Below are 21,008 nucleotides of genomic sequence, written 5' to 3'. Positions count from 1 at the left end.
TACTCATAGATGGAGGAAACATGAAGATTGGGAGTGTAGTAACAATACTTGAGTTATTTGATACTAAAGGAGAACTCGAAATAAAAGATTTGAACTTGGAAAAAGGAAAAACATCCTCATCAAATTGCACATGCCGAGAAATGTACATAGGCCTAGCTTTATTCAAGCATTTATAACCTTTGTGATTAGGAGCATACCCTAAAAATGTGCACGACGTGGATCAGTACTGCAACTTATGAAAATTGTATGGCCTTAAAGAAAAGGATAACAAAGACACCTAAACACTCGAAACCCTTTGTAGTAAGGGTTTTGACCTTTAAGTCTTTCACTTGGAGACATTCAACCTACCACCTTCCTCGAAAGCACGCTCAAAAGATAGAATCCAAAGATAAAAACATTAGTTCAATAACTAAAAGGTAAAAAGGCATGAGCAAGAAGCACTAGACCCATTTCAACAATCTACCAATGTCATCTTTCCACCAAGTCGTTTTACTCAAATGTGTATGGACAAGAGAGACGATGTGTTATACATTATTTCTTAAAATATGGAACAAAGCTTTGAAACTCTCATCCACCATTAGTTTGAATCTGCTTGCTCTTAACTCCCAACTGTAGTTCAACATGAGTTTTGAATGATAAAAAAGCATTCAATGCTCATATTATTTTCGAAAAAAATAAATCCATATGTGTCGCGAAAAAGCATCCATAAAAGAGATGTAGTATTGACAACTAGAAGAATAATAAGGAGTTGGACCCCATAAGTCAGCAACAACAAACTCAAGAAGTGTTGAATAGACTGTGTTACTAGCCACAAATGGCTTATCTCGGTGCCCTGAAGCAATATCCGTTTGGTTGCTAGATCCTTTATAAAGCAAGAAGTGAGATAAAACTCAAAATACATATTATTGTCCTTACAAAATTTGAAATAGAAAAAAGTTTTTTGCGAATATTAGGCACATAGAGTAAATCTTTAAGTGGCAATGAGTGAGATCCATCAGATAAAATAGTCTTACCAATATGAGAAATAGTTATGGAATGATCATTCCCAACAACCAGCTTACCTGACCCATTATACACACGACATTCAGTAAGCTTAGCAATGTCATTAGTCAAATGTGTTGTCACTCTACTATCTGGATACCAAGCTAAGTCAGAGACGACTGATGGAATAGTATTAATTGATGCAACAACTGATGGATACATGTTAGGCACACTTGCAGAACATGGAGAAATGCCAGAAACAGAACAAACATAATGGGAAAAACAAGAATGATGGCCACCATTTGGATAATGTGTATGAATCCCAGACTAATGACACTCAAAAGACCCAGAATTCTAACAATTAAAAGACCCAGCTGTCGACCTAGTTGGATGAGAACCTGATAGCCTATTTTCAACATGACACATATAGGCAGAGATTGGTTCAAGATTTTTTAGGAAGTGGGCCTATGAAAAGAAGAGCCCAATTGACCTAACCCTAAATTAGGATTAACATTTTCAGCATCATCCTTATCGTACGTAGAATAGTACCAATGGTAGTAGTAGTAAGCAACGTGCCCAAACTTGCCGCATATTTGAATTGCAGTCGTATACCACAACCAACCGTCCACGTCCTTGACTATGAAAAGCTCCACAACTAGATCAAAACGCCTGAGGTAGTGGTTGACTAGTGTATGTGGGAAGATCCGATGAAGCTGGCTTAGATGACTTGTTATCCACCGTAAGATTTTCCAATATCGTACTCTAAGATAAATGGGCTTCCTAATGAGCTTCCGCATCGAGAAGCGCCATTGAGATCCCTTGTAAATCAAAAGTGACTCTGCTCGTTGTAACAATAGAAACTACATGATCATATTCCGATGAAAGACCATTCAGAACAGCAGAGTGTTGCTCCTCCAAAGACACCTGTTGACTGCTCCCGCTAAGGAATTGCAATGGTGTTTAATCCCTACCAGGTAATCAGACATTGAAAGGTTATTTTTCTTAAAATTGTGAAGTAAAGATCGATACCTAATTGCTTTGGTGGCAGATTAGCTACCAAAAATTCGTGTGAGAGTATCCAAAAATTCAAAAGCCGAAGATAAACAATCAACCAGTTGATTGTGCAATGAAGCAGTGATGGTAGAAAAAAGCTAGGCACACAAAGTAGAATCTTGTTGCTAATATTGATCATAGGCCGAATTTTCAACTGATACACCGTCAAACCCAACAATATCTTGCGGCGGCACGATAATTGTACCATTAATGAAAAAGTGTAGTCAATGGGTTTTGAGAACTAGTAACACATGTTGTTTCCACGGCAAAAAATTACTATCATCAACTAAAACTGCTACCTTTTGTGACACAAATGCAAATGGGTTGAAAAACCTTCCATTTGCTGAGTCTCTTATGCATGCAAGATCTATCAATGTAGCAATCAACAACTACTAAAACTTTGTTACCATAATAGAAATATAATTCATTAATCTTTTCTCTAGCAAAACTAAAGACCCTTTCCATACATATAGTTCTAATTACAACAGATAGTGAAATTACCCTGTAACTAAACTTACAATCACTTATAACTAATTCGAGTTACTCTAATATTAAGAATTTTGGTTTCAAAAGAAGGAAACCGTGGAGTACATTTTTTTATTTTCAATTTATGTGTAGTTTTAGAATTTTCATATATTTTATTGTAGATTTTATTTTAAATTTTTTAATGAATTTGTTCATATTTTATAATTTTTGAGAATTTTTTATATGAAATTTTCAAAACTTATTTTTATATAATTTTTAAAATTATTATATATATTTGAATTCTTTTATTTTTTGTTTAAATTGAGGTTGTGTAAATTTCAATGGTTATTTTTTTAGAATTATGATCAAATTGAAACAATGTATAAATATTAAGGACTAAATTTATTATTATGTCAACTTTAGAATTGTCTTATCATCTCTCCATCATATAGATAACTACAATTACCGGAATCAAAGCAAAAAATACAAAGCAGTTGAATGACCATTTTATCACTTCAAATATGGATAGCCAAAAAAATTAATATGGATAGCCAAAAGAATTGTCTTCACCCTTAAATTAGAGGAAAAAATGCGCTTAAGTACGTTTAAACTAACGTCTTCCTCATTATTGCATTAACAACAATGCCATATAAGCTAAAACTAAATCGACTGATGGGGCTATGAGATTGGATACTGGAAATAGATCTGCTGGAGGGGTCGCGAGAGATAGGAATTAATGGACAGTGGCTCTTTGGTTTTAACCGATATATTTGAAAGTGCTAAATTTTTTATGCTGAACTGTGGGGCATCCTTGAAGGTCTCAAGCTCACTCAAAGAAGAGGTCACGATTGTGTAATAATCCTCTCGGACAGTTTGGACGTTATTCGGGCCATCCAAGGGAGATTTTTAGGTATGTCGAATTCTACTTTGATTCGGCGAATCCAGAATATTCTTTCTCAGGAAAACTATTGGCAGTTGCGCTATATCCCCAGGGTGCAAAATGCAGCTGCTGATTGCTTGGCAAAAGGAGCTTTAACTTCTAAAGTTGATTTGCAATTTTTTGATTTCCCCCTTTTATGGTTCGGAATTTTATAAAGAAATATTAGGCTAGAGGTTTTTTTTTCTGTTCATATGGATGTAACTAATTAGTTGATCTTTTTGTTTCTTTTAGAAAAAAAAATAGGGCAATTTTAATTGCATATCTTAAAAATTAAAATTTAAAACTTCCTTAAATAAAGTTACTAAGTTAGTGTTTTTTTTTTTTATAAAAATTTTAGCCTTAGAAGAAAGTAATTATCTTCTCTAAAGCTTCAATCAGCTTGAATTCCTGAGCTTCATATTCACCTAGATATAGACACCATTACTTTCCTACTAAAGTGCCTACTTCAAACTACAAACAAACACAGTATTGCAGATCATAGAGATCAGCCCACCATATACATATCACACCAAGATCCCATCCTATATATGAAGATAATGCTATATAATTATATTTATTACTGCACCCCTATCGTATAAGCAATAAAAAGAATCTGTACACGATCTCATCTCATCTTAGGCTTAACCCTTTCTATTATAAAGATGAAAGAGCTCAGTGAACTTTCCCTTTCGGTTTACAGCAGACACAACTTGCTTCATCATCAGCAGGCTTTGCTTATTACTGTCGTCCCTTTTTTTCTTTAATAACCCTTTCGAAACACAACTGTAATAGGGTCCATGACTCCCCTTTGTCATTGATACTCAAACACCCCCCCACTTGGTGCAATAATATGGTTCCCACTTTGGCTTCATCGTTCAAAAAATCACTCATTTTACACCTAATTATATGAAATTTGAAGTTCTCATACAAATTTACTTGATCTTGTAATTATAAACTTCTCATCATTATATTATATATTAATTTCTTAATATGATCAAAGGTGTGTTTTCAAATTTCATTTACGTTTTATCTATTTTTCGAACGATTTTAAGAGTGCATTTCACCATATCAGCTTGCTGAATTGTCAGCTAAAAAAATGAACCCTAAGTTTTTTTTCTTTTTTCTTTGGTCATCCCTAGCTAGATAATTGTTATAGAAAAAATATCTCAAATCTTTACTAAATGAATGACAACCTTTATAAGTCGTTATTAAATTACATATAGAATTAAGGTTAAGAAACCAAAGGTAAAGAGGAAGGATTTTAAATATTAGGGCTGAAGATTATTACCATTTATTCACAAATATAAGGTGCATTATTTAAATTGCTATAGGAGTTAGTTGACCAAGGACACTAAAAGTTTTAAAAAGTTGAAATTTGAAGGGTTAAATCCCATGAACACCGAAAATGTTACTAATGTTAGAATTTTGAATTTGAAAATGTTACCCTTCAACTTTTTTTTTTCTTTGAGGATATAGTTAACTAATTATATTAATAAGTTAGTCCTCATATAATATTTACATGATGAAATTTGAAAATGGACAGTCAAGATCCTACAGCTTTAATATTGCTAAGCGTTGTTGTTAAGGTTGCTTTGGACAAGTTGTTTTTTTGGTATAACAAGTGTTTTAATTTAATTATTTTGCAGTTTGAGTCTAAAACTATTCAAATTGAAGGTAGTATTTAAGTAAAACTTTTAATAATATTGATTTTAAGATTTAAATTTAATCTAATACTTCCACTTCTTCTAACATCTTGTAGGTAGATTCCATTTACATATAGTTGAAGAAAGAAGGAATGAGATAAGAAAAGTTAGCCCCCATCGTCCGCTGAGGAAGTAGCAGGGGGGGTGTTGTCAGGATCAGGGTCACACTCATTTCATTATAATAGCAACAAGCATAATCTGGACAGGATAGGTAATACTTCCAAAATTCCTTTTTCGTTTCTCTTCAAACCCTAATCTCCTTAACTCACCAATACCAAGTAATTGCACTAAACCCGGTTTCCCATTAGAGAAAATCACCCTTTTATTTCCTCTTCCACGTCCCAGCAGCATTTGCTGCCACCCCTGGCTACTTCGATCGGCACTAATTACCCACTTTTCTTTTTCTTTTCATTCTTATATATATATATATATATAAATATATATCTTATTAAATACCTCTTTGGATGCTATCCCTTGGTTCTCTCTCCCAATAAATTTTTCTATACATAAAGGGAAATTTAGTTTACTGGTGTGATATACATAGCCCGGGTTTAAAGCAAGGAGTTGAGGAGGGAATTAAAAGCTTTTTTTGGGGGGGTTCCGAGTGTTGCTTTCCTCTTGTGGTTTTTACTAGTTTGTTATCTAGAGAGACGAACTATTTGGTTATCTTTCTTGCTTGGTGTTCCTTCTAGGGGTTGGGGTTGAGGAGAGGTTGCTTTTAAGCTTTGAAAGACATGTCGAGCTGCATCGAAGTTGTGCCTGAGCAACTCTGCTATATCCCTTGCAACTTTTGCAACATAGTTCTTGCGGTATCTTATCTGATGGATCTTTGCTGCTTCTTCTTCTTTTCCTTTTTTTTTTTTTTTCTAATGGGTGGGATCTGCCTTTTTTATTTATTTTTTCTTTATTTCCACACTTTCTTATCAACAGGCCACCACTAACATCTTTTTTAATTCATATTTTTAAGTGTTGGTAGTAATTTCTTTCTCCATGTATATCTTACAAGAAGAAAAGAACAATTTAGATGCTGATAAAAGCTGTCTCTTTGCTTCTGAGGATAGCTTTTTACTGAAACCTATTGATTTTCTTTCTGGGTTTTCTTGTTTTTGTTACCAGTCAGGTCTCCATCGTTGGACTTTTCTTTTTCTTCTTCTTTTGCAGTCAAAGATAAAGTCTTAATGCAAAGACCAGAGAGAAAAAGAGAGGAAGTGAAAGCCTTTGAGATTTCTGATCTTTTTTTTTTTAATTATGTTTTTTGGGGTAAAAAAGAAGCTTCTTCCTTGACCAATATTCGAATGACCTAGTCACTATTTTTTCCTTTTTTTCCTTCTTAAGTTGAATATATTGTTGATCTAGGAAGAAAATAGAAGCTAGCATATCATTATCATAAAGAAAATCCTTTTTTTTTAAGAATCTTCAGCTGATCTGTGATTTTCTTTGATTCGTGGTTACTAATTTACAGCTGAATTTTGGTTTGCAAACTATTAATAAAAAAATAGTTAATTAATTAAGGGATTAATGCGCAGGTGAGCGTTCCATGCAGCAGTCTGTTTGATATAGTGACAGTCCGATGCGGGCACTGCACCAATCTATGGTCCGTTAACATGGCAGCCGCCGCATCTCAGTCACTGTCATGGCAAGATATTCAGGTGATATGATATATGAATGATGAATTTCTAATTAAATTTTATTTTTCTTTTTATGTAATAGTTGCAGTCGACAGGGAAACCCTAGCAGCCTCCATGATTGAAACCTAATTAATTTGCTTTTCGGTGGAGCTGGACTTTACAGCCGCTTTTCATGTTTTGTTTTTGTTTACTAAGGTCTGATTTTGGGTAGCTTGATTTGATTGACATGTAAGTTAGTGCTGTAATGATTTCATTTGGAGAACTTTGTCTTCATCTAGGGAAACAAAAACAAGATGAAAATTGAAAGAGGCAAAAGGTGGGTGGGTTTTTGTAAGAGAACAATTGGTTTTTTTCATTACAAAACTTATTTAGGGGTCTATATTAAATGATGGTACAATTCTAACTGATTCACCCACTTGAATGTTTTTTTCTCTCTCTCACTTAAGAAAGGACTAATCAGCCAGTACATTATGATAATAATTAGGCACCCAATAATGCAATAGAGGATTATAGGAGGGATTTGGGTTCCTCATCGAAATGCAGCCACAACAAGTTGTCAATGCGACCTCCTCTGCCTAACAATGCGACTGAGGAAAGGGTAGTGAACCGACGTAAGTTAATTAAATAAACTCTCTATTTAAAACCTTGTTTTTTGAGTCCTTCCACTTTTTTTCTTAAATAATGTGCGTAAGGGGCCATTGTTTGTTTTTCAGCTCCCGAGAAGAGGCAGCGAGTACCTTCTGCATACAACCGCTTCATTAAGTACGATATCTTAAACACCATTAACTTATATGGAAGGCTAAATGTCTGACAGTAGAGTAAATAATTATATGGATTTAATTGTGGACCAATGTAGAGAGGAGATTCAAAGGATCAAGGCCAACAATCCAGATATCAGCCACAGAGAAGCATTCAGCACTGCTGCTAAGAATGTAAGGAAATGCATGGTAACAAATTTGTTTAGAATTTACTTTTTTTGGTTTATACTGACTTTTTTTATTTTTAATCAATTCGTACATGGAGTGGGCACACTTTCCTCATATCCATTTTGGGCTGATGCTGGAAACCAACAACCAAACTAAGATGAATAATGTAAGTGGCTAATTCTGTTTAGGGAATGTTCATTGCAAAACTCAGCTTTGATTATCTTGCTTTAAGGTAGAAATGGCTTCTTTTATAGTTAGTTCATTTGGTTATTCTTAAGAAGTGGGTATTAATGGGTTTGAGGATTTCTCCTATTTTCAGGTTGTGTTTGAGAATTTTGATATGAAATTATGGATTTAGACTTTGAAAATAATATAAACTGTGTGATAATAATACATATAACATTTATGAGTATTTTTCCAATTCAGGAATTTATACATTTTTAGAATAAATTCATGAATTTGTTTTATATAAAAAGTAATGGATTGAAGTTGATGGTTTTAAGCAGGCCTAAGAAGAAGGCAATATGGTTTGAGATTTGAAGTTTGAAGTGAGGAAAAGTGTTGATCAATGCTTTTAAGGATATATCCTTAGTTTTATTTGTCTTGGATTGTTTGCTACTAATTTTCTTTCATCCTTTTCCAACTCAACATATATATTTTATTATAATTTATATTATAAGAGAATGTATGTTATCTATCACTTAATTTTTTTAAAGTTTTATTTTAATTATCAAAATTTGAAATTAATTTCATCATCAAATTTTATGTTCATTAATATTTGATATTCTCTATCAACATACTTTTTAAATCAATTTACAAATTACATTGTTAATCATTCTACTATTTGAGTGGTTTGGATTAAATTAAAATTTTGAAAACAAACAATAAATCAATCTTGTTAAAATATTAATACGCATAACATCCTACCTTATTAAAAAGCTTACCAAGAAAATTTGGTGAGAAAAAATCAGTTAAGGGTAAAAGAGTACAAATGATATTTACTCCCTCTCATGACAACGTCACATAATATATTAGAGTCTACGTATTTCAATCTTGAATACTAACTTTTCAAATGATCACTTTAACAGATTTACTAAATGTTTAAATCATGATTCTTCTAAATGTCATGAGTGAGTGAGGAAGAATTTTGAGGAAATATATTTTAATCTTTTAGGAGTTCTAACATTAATCAAACTTTGATCATCATCCTTCTATAAAAATATATATGTTCAAATTAATTTATATAAATATTTATGCAAACACATTGAACAATTTCTCGAGAATTTTATATGCTTCTAGCATTTTAAATCCTTTAAGGATTTTAATATAAATTTCAATATATATAGTGACTTATATAAAAGCCTGTAACAACGATCATTAGGCGTATGCCAACTTTTTATGGACCACCAAACTAATAAGATATTTAAATGTTATTGTATCTATCAAAAATAATATTATATATTTTCATAATAAATGTTAGGACTTAGAGGAAAACTTCATTTTTCTTATTTTGTTTTTGCAAAACTGTCAATTAGTACTCCACAAACTTTACACCTTTAAATTTTTTTACTATAGGTCTAGAAACTCACAATTTGAAAGTGAGTTTAATTCTACTTGAATTGTCTCTTTCTATTTTGACCAATCTATTCTATGTCTATATTTCACGACAAATTTATTCAAGGTCCTCATTTTCTTTTATTATTTCAAAAATAATATTGCATGCAAAACTATTGTCGACAACATTTCATTTCAATTCCATATTTTCTCACTTTGACATAACTTATTAAAATTTCTTCAGTTTCTCTATTTTAATCTTCATGTACATAAATCTCTTCTATAGTTTTAATAATTAGTTATTTTTGGTGTTTTTTGGAGCACCCACGTCTACTATATGACCATTTAGATTTGTTATTTTCTTTTATAAGAATTTTCATCCTTAGAACCAATCGATCTACCATGCTTCAGGTATGCATTACTTTCATATATTCTAATAGGTTGCCCTACTTGGACTTCAATTCAAATCAAAACATTAGCTAGTATATAACATTTGGTTATTCTATCAGGTCAGTAAGTGCATCTAGTAGTTAACTTGCACTAAAGTGAATTATCTTTAAACTTTTGGTTCAAATTACTTTATGTAAGGATCTAAATAATGATATTAATCCCAAGTAATTATTTCATCTAGTTTGTTATTTCTCTCCTCCTAGTGTTGGGAAAAATATCAAATCAAAAAAGTAATCACCAAATCAAATCATAATAGAATCTCCAATTTTCTAAAAATATCTAATAAAAAAGGCTTGCCCGTTCTTTGTACATAAACCCTTGTGAGGCTTTCGTGAAGTTTCAGTAGTTCTTCTGCTTCTAGGATAAATTCTCCTATTTGTGGCTCATAAAAAGAACTAGCAGGTTGATGGATCATTACCCTGATGATATAACATAATAAAAGGTTCTTCTAACTCACATAATGAGGTGAGAAGAGTAGCTAAAAATAGCTAAAGAATAATAAGAAAAAAAGATAGAATTGAACTAATAACTAATATTTACTCCTAACTTTCTTTAAATATGCATTTTGTGCATTGTGGTAGAGCATTTTGAATATATACCGCTCATTCAAAAATTCTAAAATAGAAAATATTTGGCTCTCACCCAAAGCCATGTGTAATGAGGAGTATTTATCATAACTTATTAACATGATTCGTACAAGAGTTGATGCATGTAAAATATCATATCTTTATGCATATACAAAAAAATTTATTCTCAAAAGTAATGGTTTAGCTACTAACTGGAGGCACTTAATAATTAATTATGCTAAACAATTTTTGTTCTCAAAAGTATCGGGCTTTGTTATAGCTATTCATATTGACAATCTAGCATTCAATAATAATTGAAAGCCTAAGTAAAAAACTCACCAACATAGGCAAGAATTGTCTCAATTGCATAATCTAAAGTTTGTTCTTCAACTAATTATCAAACAAGTAGTCTCACAAATGACAGGTCACAATTTGATAACTCACATGTGATTGTCTTGTAGATGTATGTACCAAAATAATATCAAAACATCCACTTACTAGGTAAATGACGTCATCTTTCATTCATAAATACAAGAGATTCAATTTTAACTTTTACTAGTGAGGTTCTAATAAATAATCTTCTTTGAGAACAAGCAACACTTGAGAAATTTTTAAAATAAAGAATCTTCAAATTCTTTAATAAATATCTATGTAAATTCTCATTTTTTGCATCATTATTGATTGAGATAGTTTAACAATCATGTCAATTAATTAATATATTTGGACTGGTAAACTTCCGACTCACTATGCATGTGATTTAACCATAGTAATGTATGTGTAATAAGCTAGAGTAGATAATTTCTCTAATGTTCATATGCTTCATTATAAACGAAATATATAAGGAGAAATGTAGCAAATAAACATTAGGGAAAGGCTAAAAGGGTATTTAAGCCCCTAAACTTCGAAAAAATCAATTAAGCCTCACCGCGAAAAACACACTCAATTAAACCCTCAAACTCTCAAATTGCATCAATTAAGCCTTTTAACTGATGTTTTCTGTCTTTGATCGTTATAGCGTTAACGTGGCTATATGTTCATGTTGTAACGATCAAAGATGGAAAATGTCAGCCAAAAGGCTTAATTAATGCAATTTGAGAATTTGTAGACTTAATTGAATGCATTTTTGGTGGAGAGACTTAATTAATTTTTCGGTCAAAGTTTAAGGGCTTATATACTCCTTTAGCATAAGGAAAACATATCCTAAAGAAAGTAAAAAGCTATGTTGAATAATAAAAACAAACAAAATAATAAAGTAATTTTAATTATCTCCATCCCTAATAAAATAGTAAGTTCTTTAAGCATGATCCTCAAAAAGCTTGGGAGTTATCATTCTAGTATGTCAAATTTAATTCAACACCAATTTTGTTATTTGTTTCTACATTATTTCTCTTTTGTCAAATAGAATCTTGACAGATTTTAATTAAATGTTTATGTGTACTATAGGTAAGTGACCAATGGTCTTTCATACCACATCGAAAACATAAGTTATCTCTATTTTTTAAAGGACTTTCTTGAGAATTTTTGTTCTTCTCTTACTTATCTTCATTTTTCTAATTCTGGTGGTAAAAAGAATTATTATGACCTCCCTTTTGATGATTATTATTTCACGACTTAATGATATAAAAGGCCCTCGAATAATCTCAAAAAAATTCAATTAAGCCCTTCCTAACTTTTTTCACCCAATTAAGCCCTTGAACTTACAAAATTAATTAAAGCCCTTTGACTAATGTTGGCTGTTAGTTTTTAACGAAATCGTTGACATGTCGTTTATGACTGTTGAGCTAGCCAACGAGCATTAACGTCATGATCCACATCAACACATGTTGTTGTCTACCAAGTCAGCAAAGAATTAAAAAAATCAATTTTTTAAAAAATAAAAATATGAAATTATTTTGAAAATTCAAGTTCATAATGAACTGAACAAATGGTCATGCAGTTCATTTGAATCAACATCCATTTATCCATATTTATTCTAAAATTATAAAAAAATCAAACAAGTTATTTAAAAATATACAAACAGTATAAATAATTAAAAATCCAAAATTTATAAAATAATTAAAAATTTCCTTAAAATAAAAAAAGAAAAATTAAAAATATATAAAATCGTATTATAAAACATAAAATATTCTTAAATATTTATAAGATTTCATGTGTGTATTAGATATTAAATGAAGATTAAATAATGATATTTAGAATAATAATTTTATAATGAAAATTATCAAAATAAATTACCGAATTTAAATTATAATACTTTAAAAGTTTCAAACTATCGCCCATTGATTTTTTGGAAACACAGTGTTTTATAAATCATATGGAAGAAATCTTATTTAAAAAAAAAAAAAAAGTCCAATCACAACATCCCAAGAAGAAAGGAATTTAACACCACTTGGAGCTCCCAAAAAGCTGTCAATGGCCAGCAAATCATAGCAATCCAATCTAAGTGAACCAACAATAATTCAACAAAAAATGTAAATTCTTCAATATTTTGCCAAAGTTCAATCTCTTTCATAGATCTGGACTCTTGACTCCAAATTTTCAACCTATTAATTCTGTATTTTTAAAGTATATATATATATATATATATGATATGCCATTATACGATTTTTATATGTTTTTTTTAATTTTTATTTTTAGAAAATATTTTAATTATTTTTATAATTTTTAAAATAAATTTAGATAAATAGGTGTCCAAATTCAAATGAACTTGGACAACTGTTTGTTCAGGTTCATTATGCGCTTGAACTTTCAAAATAATTTTTATTTTCTAAAGTTTTTTACTTTTTCACATCAGGACCTATTAGCTGACTCAATAACCGTTAATGGCCACTTCAGCAATTTCGTTACAAACTAAAGGTCAATGGGTCGATTTGATCAATTTTGTAAGTTTAGGAGCTTAATTAGCAAAAAGTTGGGTGAGACTAAATATCTTTTTTTTTATTAACTTTATAGGGTCTTTTATACCATTAAACCATAGTTCCACTTACCACATCCACATCTACCACAATGATTATGTCTTTCAAATTCATTATGTATTGCTACATTTGCTTCAAGGAATGGAGCAAATCCAATAGGATAGGTTTCATGATTTTTTATTAATAGTTTGTTATTTTGTTTAGTCACAATTAAACATGATATTAATTCAGAATAATTATCTTAAAACCCTTTTCATGGTATTGTTGTTGCAAGATCACATTTGAAACATGAAAAGTTGAAAATATTTTTTTTCCTAGCAAGTCCTCATTAGTAATGTTCTCCCCGTATAATTTTAATTGAGAACTTATCTTAAATAATACAGATTTATACTCACTCACAGTTTTAAAATCTTACAATCTCAAGTGCATCCAATTATAATGAGGCTTAGGTAAAATTACTATTTTCTTATGTTCATATCTTTCTTTTTAAGGCTTAATACCAATTTTGGCCTACTATAGAGAAATTCTCACTTTAAACGTATTACTATTTTTTCAATCAGTTTGCCCCCTCTACTTCCATGACCTCATCCATTAAAAAATTTTTGATGTAGTCATTTTAACCAATTGGGAGCTTCCATGTGGACAATTAAGCGACGTCATTTTATTTTGGAAAATACTAGAATGGATTAATTTTTTTCTTTTACTTAATAATACATAATAGAAATTTAAGAAATTAATTATACTAAAGTAAAAACTCACTGTTCTTACTTCCCATTTCTTGAGCATATGGAGAAGTTAGTGATTGAAAATTTTAGGGTATGAAGATAGTGAAAAATTGGGGGTTTCATAAAATCTTGATATTTGTTGAAGGATTTATTGAAAATTAGTGATAATTTCGTCAAGACCACTTGGTGTGTGAAGGTTTGTAATGTATTTGTTGCAACGACTTGACATTTGTTAATGTTGAAAAATACGATTTTGAAACTTTATTTTTATAAACTGAGTCCGTAAATATAAAATAGGAATAATTATGAAGTTAATGTGTTAATATGTTAAGGATCAGTTAAGAAATTTAATCGAAAAAATCGTTAATTAAAATTCAGGGACTACATTATAAAAATCGAATCTCTATTGAATTTTAATTTAGAAAATGCTTGAGTACCTAAATAGCTATTAAACCATTGTTCTTTATGTTAATAGTGAATAATGATGATGATAGCCTTTAAATTATTATAATTATGATTAATAAATAAATGTTAAATTAAATTAATAATCACGATTAATTAGTATTAATTAAATTTTAATTATAGTCTATATATATTAGTGGATGGAAAGATGAAATCTTTATCATCTTCCTTGTCGTCCACCGTTAAAAGAGAAAGAAGATAATCAAATTATCAACCAAGCAGTCGACCATTACTATATCAAATTAAAGATGATGTCAGACTGTTTCGAGAGAAAAAAAAAAGGTGAGAGTCGTAGATAAGTGATGAAAGAATTCGGTTTATACTTTTTGTTAGATATGGTGTCCTAAATGTAGTATATTCGTTTGTATACTTATAATTTTTTCAATTAGATTGGTTTAATAAAAACAGAATGGTTTAATAAAATTATTCATGAATTCTTTTATATATTGTTCTTAGTGGTTTTTGAATGCAAAGCAAAATAGAAGCAAATATTAGCTCACAAGACTTCCAATCTAGAAGAGGGATATCGTGATATCAAAGCATGGAAGTCATAATACCCCTGACAGTGCTGAAATGAGGAGAATAGAGGCCATCTGCAATGGTATCGTGATACTAGACCATGGGTATCACGATACCGCTACCTAAAAAAGTGAAAAAACTGCAGGGAAATTGTGTCCAAACAAGCTTTTGTCTTCTTTTTACTTAAGGGCAAAATGGCTATTGTTAGGTTAAATGTTAGTAGGCTATAAATACAACTTTATAAGCCTTTCATTTCAAATTTTTTTTGCGGATAGTTTCTTTAGTTTTTCATAGTTTTAGGTTTAGGTTTTCTTTTATTTTATTTTCTTTTCATTTTAAGTTTAGGTTTTCTCTGTCTTTTTAGAGTAGATTTTATTCTTATAGTTTTCTTTCTTCTTTCTTGTAAAAGACTTCATAAATGAAGATGGATAAGCTTTTGGGTGTCATTGGTTCCACATATAAGTGAGCATTTCTTTTCCTTATCTTTATATTATGCTTAATAACTTTTCAATGAAATGTCTGGTTGGATGTTAAGCTTTATCATGTTCTAAATTGTTAGATGGTTGGTTGATTGGTTGTTTGTTAGTTTAAGTTAATATCTATTCTTGATTAATTAGTTCTTGATTAATTAGTTCTTGATTATATCGAAATGCTTAATAGGTTAGAATTGATGCCTCTAGGGAAAAACCTAGATAAACAAGACCGAAATGAGAGTTTATTCTTAGATAGATCAATATAATCGTGCCGAATAGTGAGACTGAGAGGTAAGCTTAGGTGGTATCTTTTAGTTTAAGATGAGATTGAGAGGAGATTCCTAGCTAAGAGTGGCAACCAATGTAATTGGTGTAGGTTAATTAGTTTAATTAGCAATCAACTAATCAATCAACCATCATTTAATCATTTACATTATCTAAAACGTTAGGAAGAAGTTTAGCTTAATTAGTTAGTTAATAGTTTAATTTTAGTTTACAAATCATTTTATTTGGACCTGCACTAATAATTTCTGACTCAATTAGATTAGTAATTACTTAACTTGTAATTAACTTGATAAGCATGTTTACCCACTTGGCAATCCTTTGGGTTCGACCTTTGGAATACTTTGGTGTTCTATCGGACACTATAAATATTACAACTGGCATTGTTCGCTTGCAATGAAAACCCTCTCTTTTAATTTTTTTTTATAAAATAGTTCGTTTTTCTGTGCACAAGCGAGTGCAAGTCAGATGTCACCCCTTCATATTCCATGAGGGGATATTGGGCCTATCTCACATCGGGTCCAATTACGAGTACTTTTCGGACTTTTTGACCCAATACTTTGTAATCTGATCCAACCCAATTCTATTTTTCTATTTTCCAAAATAAATTTCAATATTTATATTTAATTAAATAATATTCTCATCTCAATTTTACCCTGTAAAATTATGATGATTTTACTCCTGGTAAAATTTCCAAGAAAATATATTTAATATTGCACCATTCAACTTGTTCACTGTGACCGTATGATTCATTTTCATTTTCAAGTTTTAAAATAGCTCAAAAAATTAAACTCAATCTTATGATTATTTTTGAGAAATCCTTGTTCAATTCTAAACGAATTCATTTCTCATTTTCATTTTTATTTGGAGAAAACTACATTCATTTCCAAATGATTTCATTTCTCCATTTTTATTTTCATTTTCATTTTGGAGAAAACCTTAATCATTTTCAAATGTTTTCTATTTCTCCACTTCACCATTCCTATTCATTTCTATTCATTTGATTCAACATGCAATTCATTTCTAGCTTCAATAAGCTAGCGGAGGGACCGATTAGACATATGTACTTAAGGATCAAATAATTTATAATTAAGTTCTAACTTTTCGCCCATTAACTATAAACTCATTTAGTCACGAAGTCATTCTACTATAGTATCGTGACTAAGCTCTCCCCAGTAACATACCATTATGAAAGCAACTTGATCAGTGCTCGTCCAATGACCTTGTCATAAGTGTATTACCCTTATAGGATATCTTTAATCTCTTTGGGATAATATATGTTCTTCTAATATAATCCTATGTTATCTCATGGTAATCATTACATCTTCCTTCATGAAAAGTTAATCACTATCAAATAGTGATCAAGTCATCCATCACAAAGACAAATGACCCGTAACCACATTTACTTTTCATCAGCCATGTAATACCAATAAGAAGATATCATTTACCCATTTCTCGGGCTATGAATTCTACTATTGTGAATAACCCTACATACTGCAGAAGTTGTACACCCAACACATCAGCTTTCGGTTTCTTATTTTTTCAAATTTAAGCTTTTACTTTAAAGTGTCCAAGTCATGCATACGTAGCCTATCATCCACTCAAGATTTAGGTAAGTCACACTATGAACGTCACAAGTGAATAAATCCATAAATGGATTCAGGATCTATTTTTCTTGGGTCAAGTTTGATATATTGTTAGTCTATTCAATCACATCTTTGTCTCTATCTTCTGAGAGTCATCCGCTCTTATGCCCAAGACAAAGCATCTCCCCAATTGGACTTGATTTACGACATATTAGTCTTCCAATCGGTTTGCTCATTTCTGATTAGACTAAAGACATGTTTAGGTTGTCTACTAATACAAGTTGTCTTTTTGTATTACGATCCGACCATGTAATACCGCTTAGTATTAGTTTAAACATTAGACAACCAATAAGTAACATTTGCTTCCATTTTGCTTTGCGACCAAAAATCATATGAGGAAAATTATACAAAATATATTAATGTAACCAATAAATTTGTTTTATTAACCAATTTATTCGAAAAATTTACAAGTTTACAAATAAATATACTACACTTAGGGCATTAGATCCAACATCAATGCATACGTATGTAAATGTTGGTGCTAAATGGTGTAATTTGACATAGTTATGTTGATAAATGGATTGATTGAACTTAGTTGATAATCATGTTTGGAATGATGTGTAAATGGTTAATTTGAAAATGTGATAAACTTGTTTTAGTATAGATTAGAATTGGTATTTGGATGAACATAATGAAATGAATTGGTTGGAAGCTATTGAATAGGTACAAAAAATGTACATTTTGCCAAAAATAAGGACAACATCGCAACCTGGTATTTTTGACGTTGCAACTTTGTCCGACAGTAAGTGACATCTCGATATGGAAAGGTTTAACGTCACGACATAACTCACTGAGTTGACGAGGTTGCAATGAGGAAATGATGAAGTCACGACGTTGGTTAGGATTTTTAAAACTTTACAATTTGGTCCTAATTTCTGCTTGAATTAGCAAAAGAACTTTCGTAAGCTCGTGTGGGACTCGAAAATGATTTTGTATCACATGTTGAATGTGTATGATACTTATTTACATGTTGTGAATGATCAAACGTTGCAAAATTGTCTGTCATTACTTCGACAACGAAAGTAGCATCCTACAGCGTGGACTCGGTAGTCGGGTTAGGCGAGGGGTGTTACATAATTGGCATGCAATATTGTTTGAAGTCATCCTTAAGGCATTAAAGCAAACATAAATTCTTCAAATTTGGGGATTTCAACTATTATTGGTCTTTCCACCATCAAATCTACATTGCACATTGGATATTTATCTCTCAGAACAACAACATAATCCCACAATCTGTTAAATTCATAATGAATTCTACATTGCACACAATATCCCTATCTTAACTAGGTTCAAAACTATCATCATCCGAAGACTCTAAACAATCTGTATAAATATTACAAATATATATTTATTTTTTCATTTTAAAGTGAATTCATTAAACGACAAACTTTTAAAAATGGAGGTATTTTTATAACTCCTTTCAAAATCAACTTTACCAAACCTAACCTTTGTTTGGATTGAACAATAACAAGATAAAGGAAAGAAAAGTAAGGGAAAGAAATGTCCTTTCCCTTGTTTGGATAACATGTTTTATTTAAGCAAGGGAAAATAAAGGAAGTTGAATATTTCTCTTGATTTACTTAGTTTTTTTTATCCTAATTTGAGAGAAAAGCCAAGCTAAGGAAAGGAAAATAAAATTTCTTTTAAGGAATTTCATTTTTATCTTGTTAATATTTTACCTAACAAAAAGGATATAATTGGAAAAAAAATAGAGTAAACTACACCCAATGTCACTAAATTATTAGTAAGTTTATATTTTGGTTACTCAACTTCAAAAGGTTACAAAATGGTCACTGAACTATTCGGAAGTTTTCATCTAAGTCACTAAACTATTTTAAAGTTTTTATTTAAGTCATTGAGCTATTGAGTATTTTTTAAAAAAAAAATCAACAAGTAACAACCAAGCGGCGATTTGATGATTGATATGGTGGATCAGTACCTATCGATGAGTAAAAGAACATACCTTAGATCCAAGTTGATTTGACGATCGGTGTCAGAGATTGAAGAATAACTTTTTTTTAGATTTTGGTTCGTAGATTCATGATGTTCAAAGCTATTTCATGAAAAGAAACTGAATTGTTAAAAAAAAAAGTTAATGGAGAGCTTTGAATTGGTGCAAGCGGTGTGAGCAAAGAAGGCCATACAACAATAATTTTAGCAACCCAAATACTTAAATAAAAACTTTTGAATAGTTTAATGACTACTTTATAATTTTTTAAAGTTGAGTGACCAAAACATAAAATTATTAATAGTTTAGTGACCTTAATTACAGTTTACCCAAAAAATAATATAAATAATCATTTCTTTTACCTTTCCGTGGCTGAATCAAACAAAAATTATTTTCTTTCCTTTATTAAATTCAATTATTCAAACAAAATAAACATAAATCATTTCCTTTCTTTTATTTTTTTACAATTATTTACCTAAACATAGTATAAAAGTATTCACTAGATTTAAATTTAAATGTCTTAGATGGTTAGCATTGCCTTTAATATCAGGACAAAAGTTTTAAAAAGCTAAACAGACTCGTGATTATTCTCAAAGTAAGTTTCAGAGTAGAATCATCAAGTTTCCAACTTTCTGAGAAACAATACCATTAGAATCAGGAAATGGGAACAACTAGGGCATCTCTCAAAAACAGCTGGTGAAGGGGAAATGTCATCTCCACCTTCTCTATTCTCTTAAATGTAAACTTCAAAGGTCGAGAGAAGAAGTAGATGTGCATGTAAGTGGTAATAATGAGTGAATGTTATCGGGATCAGCGATTGGATTGTAGTAAAACATTACAAGCTGTATTTTTCTTGGAATAATAAAACAACTCATTTAATAAATAAATGTTAGTGAAAAGAGGTTTGACACAAGAATCTGAAATGTCAAATTCATGTATGAATGGCATTCATTGTGATTTCAGCTCCCACTCAAAAGCCTTCTATTTTCTCCACCCCAACACCAAACCCCCCAAAAAAAAAAAAACCCTACTCACTTATTAAATTTCAATTTATTCCTAGTTTACCTTTTAATTTTTACATATTATTATGAAAAATTAAAATTTTCATTTTAAAATGATATTATGAAATAAAAATAAAAATTAATATTATAATATATGATATATCAACTTTAAATACTTTTAAATAATTAAAATAAATATATTAAAATTATATATAAACATAACTCTTGAAAATTAATAAAATTTTACAAAAATAGGAATAATTTACTCAAATACAAATATTATTATTATGCCATTTATTATTTCGATATTACTATGTATTCAACTAAAATTGTAATATAAATATAATAAAATAATTTATGATAACACATTTTAATTTTATATACTTTTTGTACAATTAATATAAATATATGCTGCATATTTATAATTTATATAGACCCAAATTGAGATTTTTAAAAGTCAAAATCTAAATTTTAAATTTTTTTTTATTTAGTTTAAGTGAAAAGACAAGTTGTTGGTTGCGTAACATGTGGTTCCTGTGGGGGACATAAATTCTCCGAAATAGCACCCCCGCCCTCAACCTTCGTTTTTGAAAAAAAAATAAAATCTTAATTGTTTCAGAGACCTAAAACAGGATACTCAAAAAATGGGAACAAAGAAGCCGTGGGAAAATGGCATCACTCACATACAAGAACCAAATATGTATTTTATTGCAAAGCATTTTAGGGTTTAACGGAGGATGGTTCTGTAATTTAACTCTTAGTTTTAGATGACAGCCTTAACCAATGAAAACACAG

At 30.3% G+C, this 21,008-nt stretch overlaps 1 protein-coding gene across 4 annotated transcripts; it reads left to right on the top strand.

Annotated features, from left to right (window-relative positions):
* The first annotated feature begins 5,007 nt into the window (after positions 1 to 5,007).
* LOC108484593 (axial regulator YABBY 5-like) lies at positions 5,008 to 8,411 on the top strand. Of its 4 annotated transcripts, XM_053029907.1 has the most exons (9): positions 5,008 to 5,092; positions 5,178 to 5,332; positions 5,814 to 5,930; positions 6,648 to 6,770; positions 7,234 to 7,360; positions 7,463 to 7,511; positions 7,606 to 7,681; positions 7,773 to 7,841; positions 7,995 to 8,075. In XM_053029907.1, the coding sequence occupies exons 3-9, from the start codon at positions 5,856 to 5,858 to the stop codon at positions 8,031 to 8,033; spliced, it is 558 nt and encodes a 185-aa protein (XP_052885867.1). In that variant the 5' UTR covers positions 5,008 to 5,092; positions 5,178 to 5,332; positions 5,814 to 5,855; the 3' UTR covers positions 8,034 to 8,075. The 4 variants fall into 4 exon arrangements, with proteins under 4 accessions (XP_052885867.1, XP_052885866.1, XP_052885868.1 ...); XM_053029906.1 differs by lacking the exon at positions 5,008 to 5,092 and having other exon boundaries at positions 5,136 to 5,332; XM_053029908.1 differs by lacking the exons at positions 5,008 to 5,092; positions 5,178 to 5,332 and adding an exon at positions 6,238 to 6,381 and having other exon boundaries at positions 5,354 to 5,930.
* The last annotated feature ends 12,597 nt before the right edge of the window (positions 8,412 to 21,008 follow it).

The sequence above is a fragment of the Gossypium arboreum genome, chromosome 6 (assembly GCF_025698485.1).
Source record: "Gossypium arboreum isolate Shixiya-1 chromosome 6, ASM2569848v2, whole genome shotgun sequence".
In the NCBI taxonomy this organism is placed as follows: domain Eukaryota; kingdom Viridiplantae; phylum Streptophyta; class Magnoliopsida; order Malvales; family Malvaceae; genus Gossypium; species Gossypium arboreum.
This window is presented reverse-complemented; position numbering and strand designations above follow the sequence as displayed.